General features: G+C 46.4%; 2 protein-coding genes across 5 annotated transcripts in view; both read right to left on the reverse strand.

Moving 5' to 3' along the window:
* Positions 1-8,520, reverse strand: part of SMAP1 (small ArfGAP 1) — a 143,547-nt gene extending 135,027 nt beyond the window's left edge. The window contains exon 1 of one of the 4 annotated variants that reach the window (XM_033428694.1): positions 8,193-8,520. In XM_033428694.1, the coding sequence (XP_033284585.1) occupies positions 8,193-8,310 (118 nt within the window). In that variant the 5' untranslated portion in view covers positions 8,311-8,520. Of the gene's footprint in view, positions 1-4,422; positions 4,575-8,192 lie in introns of those variants that run through there. The other 3 variants (XM_004270125.4, XM_049695437.1, XM_033428696.2) reach the window with 3 other exon arrangements.
* A 539-nt stretch (positions 8,521-9,059) lies between these two features.
* Positions 9,060-16,383, reverse strand: LOC125960667 (uncharacterized). Its single transcript, XM_049695395.1, is given in 3 exon segments — positions 9,060-12,168; positions 12,171-15,070; positions 15,072-16,383. Coding segments are annotated over 3 exon segments (5,079 nt in total). The 5' UTR covers positions 16,367-16,383; the 3' UTR covers positions 9,060-11,284.
* Between the last annotated feature and the right edge of the window lie 1,560 nt (positions 16,384-17,943).

Here is a 17,943-nt window from a genome sequence, read left to right on the forward strand (position 1 = left end):
GATTTACTGTATAGCACAAGAATTAAATTCAACACCTTGTAACAACCTATAATGGAAAATAATCTGAAAAAATATACATATGTATAACTGAATCACTCTGCTGTACACCTGAAACTGACACAATACTGTAAACCAACTATACTTCAATTTTTTAAGAAAAAGTCCAGACTAAACCACAATTTTTTTATAGATTTTCTTATATTGGAAGATAAAGCTATCCTAAATACGATCTGCTACACAATTTAAAAAATTCCTTTTATTTTCTTTTTAAATTTGAGTTCAAGATGATCATTGGTCCTTGAAATGCACTCTTTACAAAAGATCAACGGCAGACATCTGACGGTCTGTCATCAATCACTCTTAGAAGCAATCACTTGGATCTCTTATAAAACGAAGACCAAAAGCTGTTGGGGAGAGGAGGATGTCGAAGAGAATAGAAGATTACTAGAAAGCTTATAATTCTCTCCCTTCTGGACCCTCAGAGTCCTCACGTTTACCACTCAAAATACATGTGAACAAGAAATAGCACATATTTCCAACAGCACCTCATCTAAAGCTCTGTTTTAAGTAAAATATTTTCAAAAAAATCATTTCTATATGATACTATAGCTAAATGCCATTCAGAGTTAACAAAACTCCACCTAACACCTTAGGCAAAAAATACTGACATTGATAAATGTACACAAGTAATTGAAAATGTAATATACCTATAGGTTTTTTCTTTAAAATGATGAATGAAAGCATGTCTTGGCTTTAGTAATTGACTGGAAGAGGGGGTATTTCTTTGATTTTACTCTACTCCAAGAAAGCATTAAAATGAAAACGTTCCACACAACAGGACCTCTCAACCAGTGAGGAATATTCCTGTTAGTTACATGATATGCCTTGAAATAATTAAAACTAATAACCAAGTAAATTTGCTCAGCAAGACCTAAGTCATCGGTGAAAAGTTTTTAAACAGTATAAAGGTTTGATCATGATCCAAAGTTCAATAAGACCCCAAACTATTTCATGCCCTCAATAATAATTATACACCCTCAATAATATAATTTTTTTAAATTAACAATAATAGTAAATACTGACATAGAAGTGACCACAGGTAGGGAATTCAGGAAATAACACAGACCATGAGGGAGATGAAATAAATCTTTGCAGTAAGGCTTAACAAGGACAGGTTCACCAAGCAAGTTAGAGGCAAAGCTTGTTAAGACTCACACCTGGCTTTACTAAACACTGTCCACATTTGCATACATTTGGCAATAATCTCTCTGAGAAATACCTTAAGTCAGCTTGAAGGTGGTAATCTCTTCCCCAAAATAACCTCTTCTATCAAGAATTTCAACTGCAAAAGCATATGTTTTCTTTCAAGCAGGGAACATGCAGTTAACAACATACACTCTGGAGCTAGATCTCCTGGGTTCAAAATCTTGACTCTACAGTCCAGATTCCCACCTTTATCTCATCCCAGTAAAGTCGGAATTTCCCCTAACGCTCACACCTGCTCCTCTGGGCTGCACCCCCAGGCTGGGCTCTAGACCAAACTGAGATAAGCTGAGACGCCGACATGGTCTCTTAACATACTGGAGGAAAATACACACTATCAACTATGTTGGGAGGTTCCCAAGACCACCCTCAGGTTTGGTAATTCACTAAGAGGACTCACAAGACTCTACGTACAGTTGTATTCATGGCTGTGATTTATTACAGCAGAAGGCCACCAAGCATGCTGGCAAAAGGAAAAGGTACAAGGAGCGAAGTCGCGGAGAAATCGGGCACAGACGTGCAGGTGTCCCCTTCCAGTGGAGCTGCACTGAATATGCTTCTCAGCAATGAGTTCTCACAACAGGTGTGAAGTGTCACCAACCAGGGAAGCTCACTAGAGACTCCATGCTGAGGGATTTTGCCCAGGGGCTTGCCTACCACACATGCCATTTCCAGACTCCCAAAAGGAAGGCAGGTGTTCAGCATAAACCACACTATTTGTATGAAGAGTTTAGCCACAGTGACTGGCTTATCACTTAGGGTGGTGAGACCCTTCCCAAATCCAACCCCCCCCACCCCCCGGCCCGATGCCAGCCTTGCAATCAGTCCTGCTTCCAACAGACCAACAGATCCTTTAAAATGGACCTCATCTACCTGCTCTTTGATTCATTCCCAGCTCCTAGAAAAGTGCTTGAAATACATGGTAGCCACCAAAAAAATTTTAATGAAAAAATTCCTGGGACTTCCCTGGCAGTCCAATGATTAGGACTCCACGCTTCCACTGCAGGGGGCACGGGTTTGATCCTTGTTCGGGGAACTAAGACCCCACATGCTACACGGTGCAGCCAAAAAAAAAAAAAACTTCCTGGCTCTACCACTTCCGAGCTGTATGACCTTGGGAAAGTTACTTAAGTTCTGTGTGCCTCAGTTTCCTCACTTGTAAGACAGAATAATATTACCTACCTCAAAAGATTGTTTTGAGGATTTATTATACATGTTAATTAATACGTGTAAGATATATCACACCAGTACCTGGCAAGAAGGAAGCACTATATAATTTATTTGTATGTATGTAATATTATTTGTTTTTATTTGAACTTCCAACCTTACAGTTTTACCTTCTCCAAGTCACAGTGAGTTCTCCCCATATTAAATTTTTAATGAACCTATAATCTACAAATAGATTCGTATTTAACTGATCATTGTTTCATATCTAGTGAGATCCCTACTTTGTGTGCCACATGCAAAACTTTTTAGCACGCGTGACAGTACCTGACATGATGCTTAATCTTTGCAGTGACCAGAAAATACTGACTTACCAACAAAATTTAAGTCTGTTAAATCAACTCTTTAAAGTGGTCAGAATGTAAGGCAGGCAACACTTTCAATAATAACTACAAATTAAACAAAATGGCCTCCAAGTTTCTTTGATCTTCTCCTATTGAGAAATGGAGAGAAAAATGAGTTGATCCTATCCAGGGAAAACACTAGCAGTAGCAGCAGGAGGAAAAGGCTTGAGTTTATAATGTGTCAATGTATAATTACAATATCAAATATCTGACTTTGCCTTATAGAAAGCATGGGTTCAAGTCTGTACAGGTCAGTAAGGGCAATATACGTATCTTGTACAGCAAGAATTAAGGAGATGTAAATTTACTTAATTACTGAAATCAAGTAGTGAAAGAACATTTTAATCTTTAAAAAAGACAAAGAAGTAGTATTGGGAGGAGAAAAGCAGGGGACCACATGCAGCCAAAGTTATAAACTGATGAGTCAGAGAGACCCGTGGTTTCCATCGCAGCTCCAACACCAGAACTCTGCACATCATCAAGGAAAACCTCGGGATCCACAAAATTAAACGAACAGACCCGTAAGGCTGAAGTTTAGCATTCTGGGGGAACTTTTAGATTGGCAGGTCTCTTTAGATGAATTATAATCACAGACTTCTGTTTACATGAATTTATCCTACAAGCATCAACATCATCATAAACACCTCAAGGTGAACTTTACTTTTTAATAAGAATTACTTTTTTTTTTTTTTTTTTTTTGCGGTACGCGGGCCTCTCACTGTCGTGGCCTCTCCCGTTGCGGAGCACAGCCTCCGGACGCACAGGCTCAGCGGCTATGGCTCACGGGCCCAGCCGCTCCGCGGCATGTGGGATCTTCCCGGACCGGGGCACGAACCCGTGTCCCCTGCATCGGCAGGCAGACTCTCAACCACTGCGCCACCAGGGAAGCCCGAGAATTGCTTTAAAATAGGTTTATATAAGAACTCTTAAGTATCAAACACTTAATGAAAAATGTTCCCCGTCCTCAGCTACCCACAGTGGACTCTAGGACTGGGCCTCACAATCTCCATTTCACGTTTCTAATTTGTGAAGAGGCTAGAAAGCTAAAAGGCTCCCTTGAAGGCAAGGGACTGGATATCAATGAGGTCGGCCAGTGGTCTGCACGTGGAAGGCACAGCGCAGCAGAGGCCATCTTTCTACAGTCAGGGCAACCGACAAAAACATCTAACAGATACTGGCTGCAGCAGCCTCAGTCCTGGTTCTCCGATCAGTTCGGGGGGAGAAGCAGCACGGCAGTGGTGGCAGGGGCAACAGCGTGTGCCCTTGAAACCAGAAGTCCAGTAGTGGCTCCCTGACTTTTGTTCCTCCAGCCCTTTCAACGATGCCGTGAGCGGCCTCTTAATAGAAATTATATGACAGCTACGGTGGTTCTGTTTCCTGCCCTATGGTCTGACTTACGGTACATTCACATTAAGAGAGTTCAGGTCCTCTTACACTCTTGCTGGGACCACTGTTACAACCAGGTGACTTGCCAGCCAACTCTCACCACTCCAGCTCTTCCTCTGACCTGCCACCACCAAAGCTGAGCATACTTAAAAACACTTTACCTAAAAAAGGGTTGTACGGAAACCTCTCATGTGGTTTTATATACCTGACTGTGCCCTTTAATTCCTTCTCCACCTGGTAGATGAAGTCCCACCCACGTTCAGAGCCAGATCAAAGGAGACTGCTTCTGGGAGTCTTTCCCAACGGGTTGGTCTTCATGCCCAAATGTGCGCTCACGTCCGCACACCTGCCGCCTGCCCTCAGCTCCGTGCTCATTCACATCCACTCTTTCAAATGATATTTGCTGAGTCGCATGAACTACTATATGTCACCCACTGTGCCAAGGGCTGGGCCTACAAGGCAAAACAAGACAGACGAGGTCTCTTCCCTCTTAAGCTACAACCCAATCCCTCATTTCCCAATAACTACCCAAATAATGTTTAATTACAATTGTGGTAAGTGTAATAAAGGACTCAGGGTGCGTCTCACATGTATAAGCGGAAGCCTCGCCTAACCTGGGAAGATCAAGGAGAATCCTTTCCCTTAAAGAGACACTTAAGCAGAAACTGGAAGATAGGTAAACTGACCAGGTAAAAACTTGTTAGAGAGCTTCCTAGGCAGAAGAAACATCATGTGCAAAGGCCCTGACACAGCATTCTAGGAGTTGTGAAGACAACCAAGGCACAAAAGTCAGGGTGCAAGGAGAAGAGCAGCCCAAAGTGGCAAGGGCGGCACTCCTCACAACCACTATTCTAAGACTGGGCACACTGGTTTGGAATTATTCATGCGCAAAAATGCAGCCCCTACTAAACAAGCTCCTTCAGGTCTTAGGAACATGTTCAGTCCTCTAATCCAATACAGCGCGCAGCAGTGTGTCCTCAAGTCAAGATGTCTGGAGTGAAGAAATGAGTGGGTGATCTGGGCCAAGAGCTTAACCTCTCCACACCAGGCAGTCTCTAGGGTTCAAACACCTTCTGCTTCTGACCCCCCAAAACTTAGACACATTTTCATGCCAACCCGTAAGTGCTCAGAATCAAAGCTAGCATTAACCACAAACGAAACTTTAAACGCTGAAAAGTAAACTTTTAAGTCGGCAAGGGTCTGGCTCCAAATCCTCACGGCTCCGTGAAGCGCCACCAACCGGCAAGCAACAGAACTGCTTTCAAACTCCCACGGAGCCCCAAACGAGGCCAGGGAGAGGAAGGGCAGTACCATCTACCTGTCCTATTCTCCAGTCTCTCAACAGATTTTCTAAGAGTAGGACCAAGAGCAGGAAACTGGCACCTATGCCATCCTTTTCTCCTTCCTTACCTCCCAAATACTATCAAAGCACACACTGGTGACTCAGTAAGAAAATTCCACAACCCAAATGACAGACTTCTGCTGGTTAGTAAAAGGCAACAGAATAGGGCGATCTCTAGCCCTAAACTTTAGCTCTGGTACAAAGAACTGTGGAGGAAGCATTCTTTTTAAGAAAGAAAATTGAATTAACTGGGAAGTGGCTTCAAAGTATATGAAAAGCTTGATATAGTTTATTAGGCAGTGAGGAGAACATCAATTCATATATACAATATGGAACTGCTTTACAATAACTGAGCTGTAAAATAAGACCTTTAGCATGTCTTTTAAAAGTACATATATGGGCTTCCCTGGTGGCACAGTGGTTGAGAGTCCGCCTGCCAATGCAGGGGACGTGGGTTCGTGCCCCGGTCCGGGAAGATCCCACATGCCGCAGAGCAGCTGGGCCCATGAGCCGTGGCCGCTGAGCCTGCGCGTCCAGAGCCTGTGCTCCACAGTGGGAGAGGCCACAACGGTGAGAGGCCCGCGTACCGCAAAAAAAAAAAAAACAACAATAGTACATATAATCAGAATTCCACTATCTACATGTACTGTGTCACCTGGCATACATAGTAATGGATCCAAAATCATGTAATAAGCCAAGAATTCCACTAAGAGAGCTCCCTAATGGAGCTGGATCACACCAAAGACTCAAAAACTTTACAAAATACATTTACTCATAGCAACTGCCCAATCATGTCATTTTTTTCAATTATGACAACTATGAAATCAAGTCTCATTCAACCAACAAGTAGTTTGAACCGTAATGTTTTCCCCTGAAGGATCAAGATAAAACAGTGAAATAATTTAGATCATTTTAAAACTATTCTAGATTTATCAGCAACAGGAAAAAGTGGTGACCTTTCTAAATCATGACTGTGGTGGTCACGCCTTTCACAGCACATCCTTGAGCACTTGGTACTACTCTCTTCTCTCCCACCTTCTCCACTTCTCAAACACAAACAAACCCACAAACAGAAGACCAAACAAAACTAAATAAAAAAGACATCTATTCAATACATATCTGCTGACCTCAGTGGCAATCCAACTAGTGAGCAAAACTAACGCTCCCTATGCCTCCGGTCAGAAGAAGTAACGTTTTGGTCCTAATTTGAGAAGTACCTGATTCTCCTTCTCCCACCCCAAAAAGAATAAATGGAAATGTCAACATGTGGTAAATAATGGCTTTTTTTAAACCTATAAATTATTTTAGGAAGCATTAGTTAAAATCTGATTTTACAAAATACCTTTTGGCGGAAAGAAACTCGAACAAAAATTATTTTTGAATGATTTCTATACATAAAGGAAAGTAACTGCTGAAACTTATTCAACTTTTAATGAAGAGATGTAATGCTTACTAGCATCTCTATCTAACTATCCTACTTATTACTCAAAATGCATACTATAAAACCTCAGCTCCTTCCTTTTTCGGGCCTTTCGAAGGCCCATTTTCCAGGGTTTTACTAGTGCAGTGGTAAGTGAGTAACTGAGCCTCAGTACCGAACAGTATTCCCCGAAAACCACACACATAATCAATATCAGGTAAACAAATATTAGTGCAATAGTCAGGCGTTTCCAACTCATCACCTGAAAGGTAAATATAAGGTTGGTCCAATCGACCTACTAGGATATTGAAAAGTGCTCATCAAATGGTCCAGTTGCAGTCTGGCCACGGGACCTCCCAGTAGCCCAGGAGCTGTAGTAGAGGAACCTGCCGATGCTGTGTGGCTGTCTCATCAAACATTACCTGCCCACTGAGACGTGACTTGTTTGTACACTATCGAGGAAGAACAGGAAAGCTTCAGGAAAGGTCTAGGCCAAACAGTGCAGAAATCTTCAATGACGTTCCCAAAGGCTGACTGCTGCTCTGGAGAACCCACGATCTATCACCAAACCAACCAAACCTACATATAAGCAAGATTTTACTGCCAAGCCGTAGGACAGGTTTGTTTTTAAAAAACTCTGAAACATTTTTCCCGTGAGATTACTTATAAGACATTAAATATACATCACATCTCCAAAGCCAAAACATACAGGCTAAAAATAGCGCCTCTATTTCAAAGGCTGAGGCAAAAGCCCTCCAACTGAACAAACTAAAATTAGGTTCTTCTCGTCTCTGCATCTTGAAACTGCACCTTTAACGTTTAAGGGGCATACAAACCAGTGTCCACATATATACTCCCCCCAGCTAGGTGGTCGGAGAGAATCGAATTAAAGGCTTCAGGAACAGAAGCCCAGCGTCCAAGAGACTCACATAATGAAATTCCTCCTGGTTCCGGCTAAAAGCCAGACTAGAACACACTACGGATGAATTCCGACCCTCATCGCCCGCCCAGGCTGCCGTACTCGGTGCGCTCCGACCACCGCACCGTCAGCCCTGCCCCGGGCGCCCAGCGCCGCAGCCCGAGCGCAGGACGCGGCCCGCCCGGCGGCCCCACCCGCGGAGGCACCTGCCCGGCCGCCCGCTCCGGCCGTGCCCGGGTCGCCGGGGCGTCGCTGAGGGGCCCCGACCCCGCCCCGAAGGCCACGCCGCGCTACCTTTAGCCTCGCAGTCGGCGCAGTACTTGTTGTCTTCCTCCCTCAGAAGCTTGGACAGGATGAGCTGGTGCTGCTCGTTCAGCTTCTGCGCCTTCTCCCGGCACGAGCGAGTCGCCATCGCGGCGGCGGGGCGGACGCGGGTGCGGGCCGCGCAGCTGGACACGCCGGGCGCCGCCGAGGCCGCGAGAACTCGGCCGTGAAGCGGCGGCGGCGGCTGGAACAGGAGGAGGGGCGGCAGCAGCGGCGACAGCGCCGACGTTAACCCGCCTCCTCACCCGGCCGGCTCCGCACCCACAGCCGAGCCGGCGAGGGGGAGGAGTCGGGGCCGAGGCTTCCGGGCGGCGCCGCCGGAAGGAAGGAACGGGCGCCGGCGCTCTGCGCATGCGCCGGGCCTCCCGGGAAACGGGCCAGACGGGTGCTTTCGTTCCGGGCCTGCGCCCACGTTGTTCCGGGAAGACGCGGCGCGCTGCCCGCGATGGGCTTCCCCGCTTTGCAGATACGGTTATCGCTGGGGGCCTCGGGTCCGACCCGCTAAAGGAAGACCTTTCCATGTGCTTCCTTGCCTCTGCTCTTGCGGCACGACATTGGAAAGGCAGAAATAATAAGTGATCGGGTGGATTCTTTCATGCATTCAACGTTTCTTCACGGGCACTTTGGAAACAGGCACCGGCCTAGAAGCTAGAGACCCGCATGGAATCAAATAGACAAAACCGCCTCTTATATTGTAGGGGATGTGACCTGTATTGAGGGCCAGCGTTGATTGATGATCATTCTGTGCCAATGTTAGACCTTCGCGGTCTCCTAGGAGTTTCGACTCGCCCAGGAAACAACAAGAGTCGGAAACCGATGCAAAACGCAAGAGGTTTATTGAAGGCCGGTGCACCGGGGTTCCTTGGTCCTCACGCAGGAGGCCGAAGAAGGAACCCCCCTAGGGCGTGAACATGCATTTTTATAGGTCTCAATTTCCTGTTATGCAAAGTGTGGATTCAATTGTGATTTTTAATGATAGGTTCTTAGCTTCTGTTCAGACCAGAGAGGGAACCTGTCCCAGGCTTCCTGATTGGTTCTTTGACAGATACCTTTTTTACATTTTGTTTATTTCCCTCCTTCTCGGAAGGGGGCCGGACATCCTGGAAATTTACCCATTGTCTAAGAAGCCCCTATTGTCTGGAGAGTTCTTAACCATTAGCTGGAACAATGTCCCTCGAGTCCCACATTTCCCCCTTTTTCTTGTGACTATTGATTCCAATCATGGAATTTCAATCTTCTGTTCGTAAACTTTGGTACTGTTGTCTTAGCATTAGAACTTGTACAGTACTGATACGTTCTCTAATAAATGCTATCAAGCGATTTAGAATGCATGGTCCAAAAGTTAAAATCAACAATAAAACAATAAGAGATCCCAACAGAGTAGAGATTAAGGTGGTAAACAAGGGGGATTTATCAAACCATGATTGAAACCATCCTTTTTCGTTTTCTCTCTCCCTTTGCCTTTTATCTAAGCGTTCCCTTAGTTTATCCATGGTTTTGGTAATGGTTCCTGAATGATCAATATAAAAGCAACATTCTTCTTTTAGAGCGGCGCATAATCCCCCTTCCTTAAGAAACAGCAAATTTAGGCCTCTTCTATTCTGCAACACCATTTCTGAAAGTGAGGTGAGTGATTCTTTTAGTTGAGTTATGGAACTTTCTAATGCTCGAAGGTCAATATCTACAGCCTGTCTTAAACTTGCATAATATTGGGGTTGTTGTATGAGGGCTGTGGTTCCCGTTCCTATCCCAGCAGTTATTCCTAGTCCTAGGAGGACGGCCAACGTGAGGGTTATAGGTTCTCTCTTCCTTCTTGTTTTTCCCTCGTATTCATCTAAGAAGGACGAATCTGAATGATAGATAAGTCTAGGAACTAATTGCACTAGCACACAAAAATCAGCTGAATTGCTGAGAACCTCTAGAGAGACACAAGGGGTTAGCCCCGTGTTACATGCCCATCATCCATCTTGGGGAGGTACAAGATATCCCGAGCCTGAAGGGAGGCTGAAATCATGACAAAGGTGTCGATGGGACTGGGGAGGTGTTCCTATACAAGTACCATTTCCAGAAACCGAAGACAGAGTTAATTTACTGTTCCCTTCCTGTTTCCATCGACAATGGTCCGGGGAGCTGACATTAGTATAATTAGAACTATATCCTATAGCATCATAATAAGGGGGAGGGGCAGCATAACAGAGCCAACATGATTTTGTAGCCTCCCGGTTTGTAGCATTAAGGACCGTAAAAGCTGCCTGCACCAAAGAAAGCATTCTATCCTGGGGGGTTCCGGGCTTAATCGTTGTCTCTTTCAGCCCAGAGGTCCCGTTATTTTTAGGGGCTGGGGGTAACGGGGGGGGGCCAAGTACAGGGTTTGGGCCTATCGACACAGGAGCGGGAGTCTCAATTTTTAGCTTAAGGGTCATCAATATTCCCAAATCATATCCATTCTTGTAAAATCTAATGCCCCATGAATGGCCATTTACCCATTCTTTATCTCTTTTTCCAGGATTACTAAAGGAAATTTTGAGGGGGTGGCACCATCCTGAACATTCGGGGGCGACAGGTTGGGGACCCCTATAAGAAGTATGAGTATAGTTGGCTGTTACTGTAATAAAATCCCAAGTTGAGGTGGGTCTCCAATAAGTATCTCCTGTGGTTTCACATCCCCAGTTTTGGCAATAAAAATTTTCAGTTCCCCCACATTTATAATTCAGGGATCGGGGGCGATGGAACCCGGGGCATACATAGAAGGAGAGGGTTTTGAGCCAACTTCTTCGGACCTGGTTTTTACAACCCTCTCCGGAGTAATCAGCTTTAGTTAGAAGTTGGGACGGAGCATTATGCTGATCATAATAACTCTAGATCCCAATAGGGAGCTCCTATGGCCAGTTTACAGACATCAGGAAAAAGGTCTGGCCACCAGGTCCAGGGAGGGGCAGTATGGCTAATGGACCAGGTTATATCTCCAGTTTGAGAAATTACCTGCCAAGTTAGACGTTGGGGCAGGTGAGGGCTAAAATCACTTACAGTCAGTAAAGGCAGTAAAACCAAAATTATAAGTCTTAGGTTCGTAGAAGCTTGAGTTTGAGCGGGTTGTCGGTTCTTTGGGCCTGCCATCCTGATGATGCCGCCGCTGGTGCAGCTTTCACGTGTGAAGCATGGATCCAGGCAGCGATGCCGTCCACTTTTATGGCCGTTGGGGTGGTTAGGAGGACGGTGTATGGTCCTTTCCATCGAGGTTCCAACGTCTGGGTTCGATGCCGACGGACGTATACGGAGTCTCCGACTTGGAAAGGATGAGTTTCTCCCGGTGTTCCCGGTTGGTAGGCCTCGGCGAGTTGGGACCATATCTCCTTTTGGACCAGTTGGAGTCCCAATAGCCTAGCATACAAGTCAGTGTTATTTTGACAGTCTGGTTTTATTTCTTCTCCTAAGGTGAGAAGGGGAGGTGGGGCCCCATATAGCACCTCAAAAGGAGTAAGATGGTACCGGGAAGGTGTATTCCTAACCCGGAACAGGGCTAAAGGAAGGAGCACCGTCCAATCTGTACCGCCAGTCTCCAAGGACAATTTGGTTAGGGTCTCTTTTAGAGTTCTATTCATTTTTTCTACCTGACCTGAACTCTGGGGTCTATATGCACAATGCAATTTCCAATCAGTCCCCAAATATCTGGCCACATCCTGACTTACCTGGGCGACGAAGGCTGGACCGTTGTCGGACCCTATTACCTTTGGCACCCCAAATCGAGGAAAAATTTCTTCTAGGATCTTCTTGGCTACCACAGCAGCTGTTTCTTTCTTCGTTGGGAAGGCTTCTATCCATCCTGAAAAAGTATCTATAAAAACTAGGAGGTATTTATTACCGTACCTTCCAGGACATACTTTGGTAAAGTCCACCTCCCAGTAAGTTCCGGGGCGGTCTCCCCTGAGCCTTTTTCCAGTTTCAAGTTTTCCCTTGTATTTACCTGTTGACATGGAACACATTCCTGTACAATTTGTTCAGCTAATTTTGTCAATCCAGGGGTTCCGTACCCGGTTTTATGTAACAGGGATATCATTTTTTTAGTCCCCAGATGTGTCCATCTATGAATCTGTTGTAACATGGATTCTGCTTGCTGAGGGGACAAAGTTCCTTTGGTTGTGGTCGGGATGATTTCTTTGTCGCTGTCTGGTTTTTCAGGAACTTTATCTGACAGTCCTAAAATGACTTTTCCCGATGCCATTTCTCGGGCCACCTTGTCAGCCATGTTATTACCCCTAGTTATTGGGGTATTGTCTTTCTGGTGTCCAGGGCAGTGAATGATGCTAACTTTAGTGGGAAGCATAAGTGCAACCAATAGAGCCACAATTTCGTCTTTGTTTTTAATTTCTCTGCCACTTGAGGTTAGCAACCCTCTCTGTTGGTAGATGGCACCGTGGATATGAGCGGTAGCAAATGCATATCTACTGTCCGTGTAGATGTTTACCTTTTTATTCTCTGCCATCTCCAATGCCCTTGTCATGGCAATTAATTCAGCTCGTTGGGCTGAGGTCCCTTGTGGTAGCGCAGCTGCCCAAATGACTTGTTTTCCGTCTACCACGGCTGCCCCAGCCCGACGCTTACCTCCTTCCAGGAAACTGCTCCCATCAGTAAACCAAGTAAAATCAGCATCAGGAAGGGGTAGGTCCGTCAGATCTGGTCTACTACCGTGTGCTGCAGCCAACACTTCCTGACAATCATGGATGATGGTGGAGCCTTCTAAATCGGGATCAGGTAGCAAGGTAGCTGGATTGAGTCCTGTGGCTGGAGCAAACTTGATGCGATCTGAGTTTAGCAACAGGGCTTGGTAATGGGTCATCCTGGCATTAGTTAGCCACCTATCCGGTGGTTGACGGATTACATTCTCCAGGGCATGAGGAGCTGTTATCGTTAGATTTTGTCCTAAAGTTAGTTTGTCAGCATCTTTGACCAGAACGGCTACTGCAGCGATTATCTTTAAACAGGTGGGCCATCCTGATGCCACAGGGTCCAATTTTTTTGACAAATAAGCAACTGGGCGATTCCAGGGACCCAATTTCTGAGTCAATACTCCTTTTGCTATGCCCTTATTTTCGGCCACATATAAATGAAAAGGTTTGGTTACATCTGGCAGTCCTAGGGCTGGAGCTGAAAGTAAAGCTCGTTTGATTTGGTCAAAAGCCCGTTGTTCCTTTTTGCCCCAAACGAAAGGAGTGCTGTTTTTGGTTAGGGGGTACAATGGGGCTGCCAGCTCGGCAAACCCTGGAATCCATAGTCTACAGAATCCGGCCGTCCCCAAAAATTCTCTAACCTGCCTGGCGTTTTTGGGAGCCGGAATTTGGGTTACCGTATCCTTTCTGCTCTCCGTGAGCCATCTTTGCCCCCCTTTTAACAGGTACCCCAGGTAACTGACCTGTTGTTGGCATATTTGTGCTTTCTTGGCTGAAGCTCTATATCCCAGGGTTCCGAGCTCTGTTAACAGTTTTTCAGTTCCCTTGATACAATCTTCCTGGGTTTCAGCAGCTAATAAGATGTCATCAACATATTGAAGTAGCGTTACCTGTGGATTTGATTCTCTATATAACGCTAAGTCCTGATGAAGAGCTTCATCGAAGATGGTAGGGGAGTTCTTAAATCCCTGAGGTAAACGAGTCCATGTCAGTTGGCCAGATATTCCTGATGCTGGGTCCTTCCATTCGAAGGCAAAGTAGGGCTGGCTGAGGGGAGAAAGTCTTAGACAGAAAAAAGCATCTTTAAGGTCCAAAACAGTATACCATGTATGTTGGGGCGGAAGAGTGCTTAAGAGATTATAAGGATTTGGTACTGTGGGGTGGAGGTCCGCCACTCGTTTATTTACCTCACGCAGGTCTGGCACTGGTCGGTAATCATTAGTTCCCGGTTTCTTAACTGGCAAAAGAGGGGTATTCCACGCGGATTGACATCTTACCAGAATGCCCAATTCCAGCAACCTCTGTATGTGAGGACGGATGCCGTCTTTGGCTTCCTTACTTATGGGGTATTGACGAACCGTTATTGGGGTGGCAGTTGCCTTGAGTTCCACTAGTACTGGGGGCCGATTTTTAGCCATCCCCATACCAGCGGTTTCTGTCCAGGCTTGCGGGAACCGAGTTACCCAATCTGTGACATTAACCCGTAGAGATGAAGGTTTTTCATATAATTTATATTTATCTTCCAATCTCATAGTCAATATTTGGAGTAATCTTCCCTTACTGTCAGTTATGGTGGGACCTTCTGGTTGGAAGTGAATTTGAGCCCCCACTTTGGAGAGCAAGTCTCTTCCCAGCAAAGGATAGGGGCATTCCGGAATAATCAAAAATGAATGGGTTACTCGTCCAATCCCAAGATCTACTGTCCTTCGTGTGGTCCATGAATATTGTTTATTCCCAGTGGCTCCTTGTACCCATGACCTTTTAGCTGAGATAGGACCTTTTGAGTGGAGAAGGACGGAGTGCTGGGCTCCGGTATCTACCAAAAATTGAACAGGTTCCCCCTCCACTTTAAGAGTTACCCGGGGCTCGGGGAGAGGGTTCGAGCCCTGATTTTCCTAGTCGTCTTCTTCCAATGTTAAGATTTTGTTTCTGGTTGGCCTTCCTCCATTCTTTTTCTTAGGGCATTCTCTCGCCCAATGTCCTTTCTCTTTACAGTAGGCACATTGGTCCTTGTCTAATGGTCGCCTTCTGTCTGCCGTTCGCCCTTCCTGCCTATTTCTATCCCCTATATTTCCTCCTCTGACTACAGTGGCCAGTATCTTACTTAAATTCCTCTCTTGTCTCTTATCTCATCTTCTTTCACGGGCTTCCTGCTCTTTCTGCTTTCTTTCTTCCTTCTCTTTCTGTTTCTCTTTTGTTATATACTTTATCTGCCTCTTTTACTAACTCCTGAACCGAAAATCCCTGCAAGCCATCTAGCCTCTGTAATTTCTTCCTAATATCAGGGGCCGCTTGATCAATGAAAGCCATTGCTACAGTAGCCCTATGTTCCTCCGAAGTTGGATCATAAGGGGTAAAGCGTCTAAAGGCTTCCATTAAACGTTCCAGGAACACAGTTGGCGATTCCTGGGGCCCCTGAGTTACTTCCCTTACCTTAGCCAAATTAGTGGGCCGTCTGGCCGCTCCATGGAGACCCGCCACCAGAGCCTGGCGATACATTTTCAGGCGCTCCCTACCTTCCGGGGCATTGAAATCCCAGTTTGGCCTGACGAGTGGGAAACCAGCATCAATCTCGTTAGGCAGCTGGGTAGGTTGCCCACTGGCGCCTAATACATTTTTTCTGGCTTCCAAAAGAACCCGTTGTCTCTCCTCAGTCGTTAGGAGAGTCTGAAGCAGCTGCTGACAATCATCCCATGTGGGCTGGTAGGAGAAAACAAGAGATTCTATTAAAGCGGTAAGGGCCTGTGGATTTTCGGAAAAAGTTGGGTTATGCATTTTCCAATTATAAAGATCTGCAGAGGAAAAGGGCCAATATTGGAGAGGTCTATTCCCTTGGCCATCGGGGGGGCCATATTTTCTAAGAGGTAGGGCAGTGGAGTCCGGGGAGATAGCCCTCCGGCTCCTAGTGCCCGCTGAGGGACCCCTGTCTTCTTTCATCATGGATGGTCCCCTTGGTGCCGAGGGCAGTGGAGCTGGGGGTCCTCTAGGTGGTAGGGGATTTGGGGCCGGAGGATAAGGGGGTGGGGAATCCAAAAGAAGCAAATCGGACTGCAGGTCAGGATAAATCGCCTTCGGTGGATCCGGGGCGTCGGGTAGCTTCTCCGTGTTGGGGTTTTTCTTTAGGGCTAATATCTCCGACGCTGCTGATGTGTGCGCGGACGTACCTGTTGAGGAAACAAAGGGCCGGACCCACGGAGGTGGGGAGAGAATTAAATCTTCCCAGACCAAGACATATGGTACTTGGTCTGGATGTCCGTGGGGTCCTATATTGAATATCTTAGACTTCAGCAGCCTAATCTTGTCTAATAAAAAGGATCCTTCAGGGGGCCATCCTATCTGAAATGTTGGCCATTCAGAGGCACACAAAGTCTGCCACTTTCCTTTCTTTACCTCTACCGAAAAATTATGGGCTCTGGCCCGAACTTCGGTCCAATGGCTTAGGGTAAGGGAAAAAGGAGTCGTCATAGTTTGTCCCATTGTCGTCCATCAAAGAAGAAGAATAGACCACAATACAGAAACAGTTAAAACTCCAAGAAACACATATACATATGGGCCGCCGCAAGCTCGCTTCAAAAACCGAAACCTCTTCAGATGGCAGTTATCACAAAGGGAACTGCCGAAACCGAGTGAAGGGGAGACAGAGTTTGCCTCTCCTTCCAGATGAGCCGCCAGGGCGTCCCCTAGGGCTCATGGACGCCGGCTATTAGCACGTCTGCCTAGCCAGAGGTCCGATACAGATTCCATAATAAGCCGATTCTTACGGCTTTCCTCCGATAATAGCCCACAAAGAACAGGGGACAAACAGACAATCAAGCTCGAGCTTACCTGGTACCTCCAACTCCCGATGTTCTCGTGGTCCGGGGCGAGTGGAATCCCGGACGAGCCCCCAAACGTTAGACCTTCGCGGTCTCCTAGGAGTTTCGACTCGCCCAGGAAACAACAAGAGTCGGAAGCCGTTGAAGGCCGGTGCACCGGGGTTCCTTGGTCCTCACGCAGGAGGCCGAAGAAGGAACCCACCTAGGGCGTGAACATGCATTTTTATAGGTCTCAATTTCCTGTTATGCAAAGTGTGGATTCAATTGTGATTTTTAATGATAGGTTCTTAGCTTCTGTTCGGACCAGAGAGGGAACCTGTCCCAGGCTTCCTGATTGGTTCTTTGACAGATACCTTTTTTACATTTTGTTTATTTCCCTCCTTCTCGGAAGGGGGCCGGACATCCTGGAAATTTACCCATTGTCTAAGAAGCCCCTATTGTCTGGAGAGTTCTTAACCATTAGCTGGAACAATGTCCCTCGAGTCCCACACCGCGAACTGTTAAGTCGTCTAATCCTTTTAACAGCCCTCTTGATAGTGTTTTCCTCGTGGTGCAGAGGAGGACCGTGAGGCCCGGAGGAGTGAGGGCACGTGGCCAGGTTACGAGCTGCTGCTTGCAGGAGCTGAGGTTCAGACCCAAAGCAGTAAGGCCTTCCTCCCACAAGGAGGGGAGGGAGCGTGGCCGTGGAACCAAGGGTCCTGGGCCGTGTCGCTTTAAGGAGAAGCTGGATCAACAGTGACCTTTAGTGCAAGAAGAAGAACACTAGGGAAAGAAGACACTCTTGATTGGAGCCCATAGCTGCCCAGTTCAGGCCCGTGGGATATGAACCCTGGGTGAGGGAGGGTGAATGTTTTGGCGTGTTGTGGCTTATTAGCAATTTTTAACATGGGGCTTATGGAATCAGAATAAACATGGGTCTTGCCTGTGGTGGGGCAGACGCTAAGAAAGGCCCTGGGCAGGAATCTGTGCGTTATAGGGCCAATTCCTAGCCCAGGCCCTGCAGAAAGGTGACACCACCTCCCCCCACCCCGCCCCAGTGCTCACCTAGCCCCATTTCTGGCACAGAAAAATGTATGTGGAATTACATTGAATGGTGATGGCAGTGCGGATGCCGAGTAAATGAACAAATTACAGCTTAAACTGCATGGCTCTAACAAATAGTAACTAGGAGGACATCAAGGTGAGTGCCAATAAACAGAAAAACACTCATGTGGGAGGTGGAAGTTAGGAGCCATGTCT

The sequence above is a fragment of the Orcinus orca genome, chromosome 12, assembly GCF_937001465.1.
Source record: "Orcinus orca chromosome 12, mOrcOrc1.1, whole genome shotgun sequence".
Taxonomy (NCBI): Eukaryota; Metazoa; Chordata; class Mammalia; order Artiodactyla; family Delphinidae; genus Orcinus; species Orcinus orca.